Source organism: Cataglyphis hispanica, chromosome 5 (genome assembly GCF_021464435.1).
Source record: "Cataglyphis hispanica isolate Lineage 1 chromosome 5, ULB_Chis1_1.0, whole genome shotgun sequence".
Classification (NCBI taxonomy): domain Eukaryota; kingdom Metazoa; phylum Arthropoda; class Insecta; order Hymenoptera; family Formicidae; genus Cataglyphis; species Cataglyphis hispanica.
In genome coordinates this window covers 5,160,209-5,171,936 of record NC_065958.1, presented here as the reverse complement: position 1 = coordinate 5,171,936, position 11,728 = coordinate 5,160,209, and the positions used below count along the sequence as shown (strand labels likewise).

General features: G+C 29.5%; 1 protein-coding gene across 1 annotated transcript in view; it reads left to right on the top strand.

Annotated features, from left to right (window-relative positions):
- The first annotated feature begins 3,296 nt into the window (after positions 1-3,296).
- Positions 3,297-11,728, top strand: part of LOC126849485 (uncharacterized) — a 55,939-nt gene continuing 47,507 nt past the window's right edge. Inside the window, exons 1-2 of the mRNA XM_050591365.1 lie at positions 3,297-3,363; positions 11,466-11,510. Coding sequence (XP_050447322.1) covers positions 11,469-11,510 — 42 coding nt within the window. The 5' untranslated portion in view covers positions 3,297-3,363; positions 11,466-11,468. The remainder of the gene's footprint in view (positions 3,364-11,465; positions 11,511-11,728) is intronic.

The following is an 11,728-nucleotide window of genomic DNA, read 5'->3' as shown; positions in this document are numbered from 1 at the left end:
CTTCGGCGTCGGCCGTGTTGCCTACTGCCCAGGCGAGCCGAAACTGAGGCATCCATAACAAGTACTCGGCGAGGATGTGGCGCATGCGCTCTCGCATCCCGCGCGGACCGCGACGGGATGTATTCTCATACGATCTTGCGTCCTCCTTTCTCTCGCGGTTCCCGCTCGCTTCCCTCGTGCGAACAATTAATCCGCCACTTTTCATTTTTTCTTTCTCACGCTTTACCTTGGAGGTGAGTAGAGACCTTTTAAAGATCTCGAGTTAATGTACGGCTCAAAACAATTACGAGGTTCACTTTTTCAAATATTTATTTCGCTCACAGTAGATGTTTTAAGAATGTTTTTAGTATAATGTGATAATCGTCAGTAAACCTAACATTTTAACATTTTTCATTATCAGTATTGAGATCAATCGATAAAACTTTTCCAAGAAATAATTTCTTAATTGTTTGAACAAATATAATTTTGAAACATCGCCCAATGAAAGCATAAGCATGATAGTTACAGGAAACATGTATTTCAGCGATATACAAACTCTAATTTTGAATCAAATTATTCTACGGAGACCTTTAAAGCTTAGTGACCTAAAGTTTAAATTTTATTAGTTTGCATGTAAATTTCCATCCTTGTGACTGTAGGTCATTCAAATATTATTGCAGAAATTGCGAGTTGAAAATATCTGTAGTATTTGATTTAAATTCATGACCTTATTTGCAGAACCAAGAAAGAGAGAGAGAGAGAATAAGCATAGAAATCATTGTGTATGTTTGCATTTTTCAGCTTTCAATTTGTTAAATATAAATCTTGGTATATATATATATATATATATATATATATATATATATATATATATAAATGTAACAGGAAGTTTTTCACATATATGATATGTAACTTTAATGTATAATTTTGAAAAATTTTGAATATTTATTGCAACATAATTTAACAAATATAACACGATGTATTTTGACTATAATATTTAGAGTGGTGAGAGAATTAATCTTTTTGAAACAAATGTACGCAGTGGGTGAGTGTTGCGGGAGCACGAGCATGAATAAATGTTGCCGCTTTTAAGCACTCTAACTAAGTACTTTTAGTTCAACAATTTTATTGTTGATTCTCCCTAAGTTGACTGTACTTTACTCGCATCTAATATTCACGAAATTCCATGCTCAACCTAGATACTTTACACGTATATTTATTTATCTTTTTCTTTCGGTTTCTCTTTATTTTTCATCTACACGCAAATATTAATTAGTTGCGCGACGCACAGGCTTATGATACATTCCCATACAAGTGCCATGGGAGAAAAGGACTTGCATATATTAAGCGCAAGCATCGACGTAACTATTACATTTTGATCGGGTTAGTTTAGGAATATTCGCAAACTTTATAATCTTGCATTATATATGACGAGATTGTGTCATGGAAGTTGTCGCAAGTTCCTAATAGACTTGTCATAATCGCAGACCGCTATCCTAGATCAACAGCGAGATCAGTTGACGTAAACTAATATTCAGGATAACATGATTCTGCAGCTGACAAGTCTATCTTTTACATTGTCTTGTTTAGAAATTAGAGTGATTTTATTTTAATTAATCTTATATCCGTATTTGTCTTGCAATGTATTAATAATCGAAATGTTTCTCTTTTTAAGAGAAAAAAATATTTTCTTTTTGTCTCAAGAATAAAAATTATGATATTTTTTACTCTGATTTGAAAATTATCAGTTTTCGGATCGGCGCAAGATTTCCCTTCGGGAATTCTCTTTTCTCATCAAAAAGAAGCTTACAAAATCTCAGCAAAATTGCAGCTTGGTTGCCCTAGTAACATAGTCAAGCTTGACCTTTCGAAAAGCGTTTGGGAATCACGACAGCGCACGAAGAGCAAATTTTCCTCTGACACGTTCTTTCTAATAACTCATCATTGGTAAGTAGAAACTTTCGTTCCACCTGCAAATTATTTACGAGAAAAAAAAAAGAGTTACACTACCTGCAAATGAACTTCAAATTATAAACCGCGCACAAAGTTGCTCGAAATTTCAAGCCTGTCACCGGAATCGTTCATGACGTAATCTCATCAATCTGATTCATCAATTCATCAGTTTGAATGAAACTTTGCTGAAGTATAGAAAGTGATTTTAGATATGAATAACATTTCGTTTCGTTCGTGATTTGTTAAGAAGGAAATACATATAAGTTAGACAGTTATGACTTTTTCATTAAGAGGTGCTCTAATTTATTTAAAAAAAATTATTAGTATTATGTTTGTTATTATTTGATAAAGAAAGAAAATTGTTTTATTTATGTTATGTTTAAATTATCACTATTCTTAATTCTTTATTAAACATACAATAATAATTCTAGTCTCAAGAAAGAATATTTTTATTTTCTTTCTCCGATATAATTTTTCAATGAATTATAAAGAAACTTATAATGAAATTTGCTACTAAATTGTCAACAATAAGAGATAACGCAATTTAAAATATAAATTTGAATAAATTGATAGTAGAGAAAGAATTCCATAATTTTATATTAATTTAATTGTATTTAATTGTATTATTTTTGATATCTTTCAAACCATATCTAGATATATTCACATTCCAGTCTCTATTAAATTTAATTAATCAAATTTGCATTTATACGTACGTCTATGTGTAAACATTTTAAGTAAAGTAAGATGAATTATTAAATATATGTCGCATGGATCTACATGTCGTTTCTTTTAACGTTCAGCTTTTGTAACATTACTGGGGATTATTGTTGAGCCCTTGAATTTAATCTCAAGCTTGAAGGGTCAAACAAAGAAGGGAAGGAACTTATGCGTGAGGCAGACTTCCAATCAGGGACTCGCGTTAACCCATCCAAAAGCCACAAGGTTCCGTTGCCCCCACACACGCTTCCTCTTAAAGTCAGTTTGTCACGAAGTGCGCGTTTGAATCGACGTGCCTCGATAGGCTTTTCGGTAAATCGGCTTCATATAACAAAATATTTATAATGTCAATGAATTTCTAACGTCTAAAAAAAAAGTTTCTACACCAACTACAATTTATGAATGCATTACACATATATATTGATCGGCGTTGTTATTTTTCATAATATTTTTCGCGCACATAATTTCGCGCAAAATTTATTTTACATATTCGTTTGTTAATTTTGTTGGAATAATTTCTACGGTGATAATACAAATTTATCCCGTCGTGATCTAAAGTTTGTTATATACAAACAATTTTGTGTATAAAAATATACGAGCTATATTTCCGTGAAAAACGCGGGCAAATTATATTTTGTGTTAGAATAATCGAATGTGAGAGTCCCTGAATGTTGTGTATAGTAACACGCGTTGTGGAAATTTCCTCGAGTACTGGTAAGTTTATTGTTCATAATAAATTTTCTCTCTCAAAAAATAATTCTATTTTATTATTAGGAATAATAGAACGAGATAGCATTAATTCATTATAGAATATATTTTTGATAATCTATGTGCATGTGCGCGTTTTACATTAATACGAATTCTGTCTCTTTATTCGTGTACATAATTTATTCTTGTGATTTATCGTTATGACATGTGAACAAGTTTTTAATATTTTCACATGTTAATTGAATATCCAGTATAATTTTGTGTTGATACTTGTCATGAGATATATTTTTCCATGCGTATCTGCAATATCAAAAATAAAAATTATAAAATAAAATAGTTTGAATTCAATCGTATTTATAGAGAGTATTTTTATATTAATTTTAATGCAAACAGTTACGTGGCAAAGAATTATTTTTATAATTAGATATTATTTTAAGGTATAAAAAAATCATAGATATATATTATGATATTCATGATCACATATATATATATATATATATATATATATATATATATATATATATATATAATAAATATAAAATGTTAAATTTATTAGATAATTATTAATACAATTTTATATTAACTATTTTAATTTTATAATATATTTATTTTATAATTTTCTTATTTTCACATTTTCATTATTTTCATTATTTTCATTATTAGTAGTTTATTCCTCACTGATAATATAATTGTATTCGTTTGATATTCACATGCCGTAAATATCGATCGAACACTGCAACAGTCGGTTTTGATGCAAATTTGAATGCGCTCCGTTCCCTTGGTGAAACCTGCAAGAAAACGACTATCTAGATAAATCATCTCTCGGAATATTTTCAGCTCTCTCTTTTTCCACTGCGAGCTTGCACCATTCTGCATTTCTCTATTCAGTAAAAGACCAAAAAATAGTTTATTTTTGTAATTGACCGCATCAATTTTTTATTTAAAAAATTTAAAACAAATGGGTCATAACATCTTTGCGTTTCCATCGCAATTATATTAGGAATATTATGCGTAAACTAAATCTTTAAATAAAGCTTTAAAAATGGAAATTGTTATGTAGAAATTATAACCTTGACATATTAAAACAAAATCATAATGTTAAGATAAATTAATTTAGAAAGATTGAATTAAATATTTCTGTATTTCTGTTGCAATAGAGTATAAGCAATATATGATAATCCTTATAAGGCATTGAAATAAGAGATCTTAAATTTTGAATAAAGATCAAATTAAGTATTTCCAACCCATTTCTCCGTGTAATAAATTATATATATATATATAATATATATATATATATATATATATATATAATATAGTACTTATTTATGTTATATCGTAGAATATTATATAATGCTTAAAACAGATAGCATCGCGCTTAAGAATTATTTCTTTTGAAATGTTTCTCAAATTCAAAAGAACATTTATCGAGAGATGTATTACAGTATCTTTTACGGTATTACATAACATTAAAGTAGTCTATTAACCCATTTTATAATGATTACTGCAAAGAGATGCTTAAGAACCAGGAAGATAGTTCTGTTTTTCGAGGATACGATTCTCTAAGAACATTAAGGAAACACGCATTATAAAAATTCACGATCTCTCGATCTTATTTGAAAATGGCTTTTCTTTTTTATCAAGAAAACGGCATATAAAGGAAAAATCCATTAAGAACATTTATTGCCAGAACATCAATACAATAGATATGGAAATTTAAAATGTAGAGATTGTAAATATCTCCTTCTTGTAGATTAACGTATTTAAAGATGCACGTTTTATTTTTATTTTTATTTTACTATGTACACGCACATATAATCAATTCCGTTTGGAATATTATTTGCCAGATTTTTCTAATATTTCATTTTTATCTACACTTATTTATCTCAGTGTTTTTTTAAGGAAAAATTATTTTATTATTCGATATGTTACACTTAAAATTATTCATGCACTTAATATCCTGTCTGAAGCATTTGATTCCGCTGAAAATTTTTACGCATTCTAATTGCTGAACCATCGAAATGATTATACTATAATTAGTTGCTGCACGCAACATCGTTTCTAATTTCTACTTATTGCACATGCGAGCAACTAGGATGGCGTTACGCATCGTTCGACGGCAAATCCACCGTTAATCAACATATTTCCAACTATCGGATTTGTACATAAGAGGCATATTCACGTCGATAATGGTAAAATCCAGTACGCGTATATGCCAATATTTTACTTGGACTGTAGATCGGAGAATCAAAAGCGAAATTTCAAACTAGTCGCTAGACTAACCATTGTGTTACGAATATTTGATGTGCAGGACGAACATGCATGATATCATTTTGATATTCAGTCGCTATATTCGATCCTGTAATCGCAATTTAATCCGCAATATCTGTCACGAACATCCCCGTTAATAATCATGTTACATATTTGAGGTCTTCCAATTTTTTTTTATCGATCTATTTTTTGATAACACCTCTATTAAGTGACATCGATTGATCGCACGTACCTACACTTTTTTTATATGTGAATATTGGACAAAATCTCTTTTATTAATTAATGTTTTAAAAATAATGTCAGATACAATGCGTTCATTAATGCAGTTTTAATTCTATGGGTATAATTCTAGAATATACAACAATACGCGAAAGTAATTAAATAATGTCGTTATCTCTTACATCCATTTAAAGTTGATAAAATTAAACGTTAAGGTTATAATTTCAAATAGTACCTACCTGTATAGCTGTAACATATTTATTGTGTCATTTAATAATGAAATGAATTTATCTCCGCTTACTCGCTCGTTTTAATTAATGTGAAATAGTTGTTTATTTTAGAAAAAATAAATATTTCAATTACGCAATTTTAAATTTTTACAAATGAAAAAATTAAAAATCACTGATTTTTACAAAACATCATTATTGTTATTTTTTTTCTTTGTAATTAAAATTAAAGGCAATAAAAAGGTGTCAAACATGAAAATAAAAATTTATTTATAATTTAATTTTGCAATTTACTTATAATTTTACTTGTAATTTTCTTAGTTATCGGAATATATGTGTTTATGTGTATGCACATTGATATTCAAGAAAATTTCAACAAGTAAAGTTATTATAATTTGACTTCATAAAGCATTCTATTATAAATTTGTAAGTAAGTTTAATTATTTGTAGTTTGCTTAATTTGCGTAATTGCTATAATTTATTCTGCTAGTATCTATCACGAGTGTGGCTCGCGGTGGAACGAACATGTTTTGAACAATATTTTTTTTTTATCGGACAATCGGCGCCAACGGCCAATGTGCAATTTTTATTACGCAAACTCGATTAACAATTCAAACACGTACGTATGGGCGAGGGTACCACGAAGAACAAATATTCAATCCGATGATATTTGTCCTTGCTGTTTACCTCGAAGTAGAAAAGTCACGATGCGCGGGAAGAAGCGATTTACAATTGTAACGGGTCGGTTACTTCCGACGAGTATCACGCTCCGCGGTGCGTGCTTCGCATTGACCATATAGCGAGATCTTTTAAGCTGGCGGGAAAAAAAAGAAACAGTGTTACTCCGTAATGTATTGCGCATGCTGCTGCAGTACCGTTTAAAACGCATGGCTGATGCACAATGCGCATATATTCACGGACGTAATGCATACATACACCTAAGAATATAATCGAGATCGTTAATTAAAATTGACGTAAAATTATAATCAAGCTCGATGCCACATTAGCAGATTTCTTGATTCTTCATTCGACATTTGTAAATTCTCGCAATATTTGTGTAATATTTCTATAAATATAATATAATTGCTACGTTATATAAGATTGATTTGTATATGATTATAATATTATATTGCGAATTAAAAAATAATAATTTTACGTATACTTTTAGTAATGGAAAAACCCTTATTAATATGAAAGTTTTATTGCGATGTTACAAACAGTCGTTGTAAAAATAATTATAACGATTGTTAGAAAGATAAGGTACTGTAGTTATTTTTTTTTTTATACACGGTTTCATCTTGAAAATAAATACAAAATTAATCTATTAGATATTTCATATAAAAATTAAAATATATGACACTGTATCATTCTATAAAAAGTTATTAACATAATAAAATGTGTAGAAAAAAATTAATTTTATTTTTCATAATAAATTTTAAATACGTATATATTTAATTCTAATAACGTTATAAGTTTTTTATATTTGACAATATATGTATATTATATTAGCTTTACTATCCGTCAAATTTCTTAGGCAAAAAAAGAATGAAAACTTCAATTGCAATTTAAGAAAAGACATCTTTGATAAATCAAATAATCGCGAGCTGGTATGACATAAGAAAGAAAAGATTTTTTTATACAAAGGTCTTTGCTCGACGTGAAAGCAATTTTTAGTAAAGTCAAGTCTGTGCTTCCTTATCATAGATCGTATCGTACATCCTCGATTGACGGCGGTGTGGAATGCCTGGGGGATTCTTCCAAGAATCTTCATTCTCAATAAAATTATAATTCTAAGCACAAGCGCGGCCTCCAGAGGTCGAAACTCGAATGGCGACATTACAATGCTTTCATATTAATAAGAAGTAAAGAGAAACGTTGAATTATCTATTTTTTTTTTTTAAATGCAGTATATTTGCTCAATAATTTAATTTCTGTTAAAAATTTGATTTTTACAGCCGAAAATCACAATAACGATAATTAAAAGATATTAAATAATCGACGAGTATATTTTCCAACAAATCTCTATAATTGATTTTGCTACAAAAAATAAACTTTATATGCCACAGAGTATGCTGTATTTGATATATGTATGAACGAAAAGTGGTAGACTGATTGAATCATACAAATAAAAAAAAATTTTGTTTAAATCTGATAATAAATTGCAAATAATAAAATATAAACAGGTAATATAATAATAAAAAAAAATTACAGAGCATAAATATAATATTTTTTGATCAATCATCTACTTATGTTGGTTATACATCTGATGTAATGCTAATTATGTTTATTAATTAAATTATTAATTTAATAAAAAAAATTAATTAAATTTAAAAAAATATTATTAAATAATATATAAGCGTAAGTACTGAACTTGTGCTTAATGCTCTTACATCAGAGAAATGTTTGAAAGATATTGCGAGAATCGGTGACAGCTCAGCGAATAAATTAATTGAATACACATGCGACCGACAGGTGTCACAGAGTTTCATTATCATAGAAAATATCCACGCCTGAGAGCTTTATCGTACGACTTGTGTAGTCTATTAAACTTTTGATATCAAAGCAAGAATAAACTCGCACGATGCAGAGATAGTCGCTATTCGAGTTTGAAATTAACCAGTTCCACTATATTCGCCCACAAATAAATCTGTATATTAATTACATTCAGAAAATCTAAGAGAGGAATGCGCTTAAGTATGAATTATTCTCTCAAAATATCGTACTTTATACTTTGTATGTCCAATAAATATTGTATATTCTTTCACAAATATGATTGAGAAGACATGCGAGTTTGCATCTCATTTATTTTCCTTGCTAATACGTCCTGCCATTCGTTATGATTTGCATAATTCGATAATCTTTATTGATACTATCAATGTTATTAGCTTAAGTAATGACATAAATCTATTAATATTATTTTTATTTAATTTTTGTTTATATGTTTTACTATCTATATATATTTATAAATTTTATTTAATGCATTATAATTTTTATATATTATTGCCTTAATCAAGAAATGAAATTATGATTTAATATCCAACAAAACAATATTAATTACAAAATTTTTAAAAGTTTCATTTGTTAACTTTAAAATATTTTAATTTGAGATTTTCTTTACATATAAATAAACCATTTTCTAAAATTTTACAACAAGATTTGTGGATTAATGTTAAAAATAATTAAGTTGCAATGAAGATAATTGGTTTTATATTGTCGTTTAATTACTATTACTGCTTAATTACAATTATTAAATATTGCATACAATCATGATAATTCAAAATATTTGATAATTCAGCCGTCAAGGATGAAGATATTCCACGTACGATGAATTTTTCAATTTAAATTCTCGATCGAACAGTCTAAGTTCGACGAGGTCGTTCAGGTAGGCCAATCGAAATTATCGAGGCGAGTTTTGCGAAAGAGCGGATATGTTGCACCAGATTTTTTTTTTACCACGAAAAAAAAAGCATCCTAACTGAGGCTGATGAAGGATATCCTGTCAGATACAGCGCACGATTCCACCAATTCGGTTGATTATCGGGCGTGTAGCGATATACATATGCATACGCCGGATATACACGCACATACATACATACGCTATATACAAGCTCATATTCATTATTGGAAACAGTAGTATTCTAGTTTTTTGTTGGAGTTCTATAAACAAGTGCATTCGTTCTCGATTTTTTATGAGCCAGTATTCGAGCTTTTTATTCGTTACATCACGTATTTTATGTATGACACAATGGCTTTTGCTTGGCTTACGAACGTCGAACAAACGTACTCGATCCTCATTCAAAATCAGAGTCACCAAGCTATAAATATTACGGTTTAACTCTTTCGTTTATATATGTGTGAATATATAATGTTGATTGTGACTTAAAATATATGATCACATTTTTCATAAATATAAAAGTTTTATGGTTATGTCAAAACTGATTTTTTTTTCATGTTAATACTTTTTTAATATCGATAATTGTCAAATTAAAAATGGTTATAGATGTAGCAAACTTTTTATAAAAAATTTTGTTAATAAGTAACAAAGTTTAATTTCTTCTAAATTTTCTTGTAGATTTTACTTAAGCAAAATCTGAAGTCTTATTTAACATGTTTTTTGAAAAAATTATTAAAAAAGATAATACTGAGAACAAAATATCTTTAAATAATTAAATGTAAAAATTTCACATTACATAAAACGTAAGTATTTCACAGAGGACAATAATCTATATATTATCTATATATGTATATTACTATTATAATAATCACTATCAATGTATCACAATCTATTGAGACAAATATGTCATTTCGCCGGCAATATTAAAATATTCCCGAACTGATAAGAGTGATTAAATAGTTAATTATAAACGAATAATAACGAATCCATTTACCTATTATATTCAGTTATTTACTGATCTCTGAAACGTTCGAAATGCTTTCAGAGCGCGTTATTGCAGATGTGCTGGCAAAAGGATTTAATTACGTGTAAACGCTTTTGGGCGTCTCCTCGAACGAGGAGCAGCGGACGCTCTCGCTTGTTGGCGCGCCCGCGTTTACGATGTCACGGCCATCAGAGATTATGCGATTAACCCCAAGATTATACCGCGCGCCGGGATTCTCTCTGGAGTCGCAGCCCGTACGCAACCCCCCCCATTGGTCCCGCGAAACTTGGGGTCCCTAAGTACAGTGGAACACGAAGTAGAAATTAGATTTTTTCTCGAACTCAGTTCTCGTAGCGCGAGCATATTTAGCAATAAAGCCGTAGATTTCAGGAGCAGAGGCTAGACATATAATTAGAGCAGAGTATCTTCGTGAGAAAATGCTGCGCGGCATAATGGCTGCGGGTCACGGAACCGAAGGGCACTCTTTTTCTCTTCGGAGTCTTGCCCGGAGGCCCTTGTTTACACGTGAGTCCGTTGGGTTGCAAATTCGATTCATAAAACATGCCGTATATACCGCATGGCGGCCACAGTCACGGTGTTACTGTTTTGCCCATCGCCGTAGAAACCAGAATCGTTTGTTGTCGCTATTGTTGTTTGTGCTATTGTTGTTTTGAGTTTTACGACGCTTACACTTTTTCCGCTACTATCGATCGCATATATATTATAAACATGCTCGCGCAGAAAAACTTTCGACGATATTTAGCTATAAGATATTAATTAATATAGAACATTTTTTTGTTTACTATTTAAAATTTACGGTATAAAGATGCGTGTATTTTTGATTTATATAAGAAATATTTAAAAAATTAAGAAAACTACAATAATACTTTATATTTCAATTTAGGCAAATATTGTAAGAGAGAATATTGTTAAAAAAATGCTTAGAGTTTATATTAATTTGGGTAAATATTAGAACTTTTAAAATTTGAATTGTCATTGTTTGTTCTATTTACAGAAGATGCAGACAAAGAACGTGAATCTGCCAACATGTGATTATGAGGTGAGTGCATTTGATTATTATTTATAAAGCAAGCAAATTATCTTAAGAATAAATTTAACTTTATTTGGTGGACACTTTTCGAGATAAAACATATTTTGCGCATGTATAGGTACACTTTTGTTTATATGACTCTTTTTTTAATTTTACCAAGTTTTTCAATTATTGCCTCTTTAAGTTCGTGCCGAATGCTATTATTCAATCATTGTAGAATGTAATTC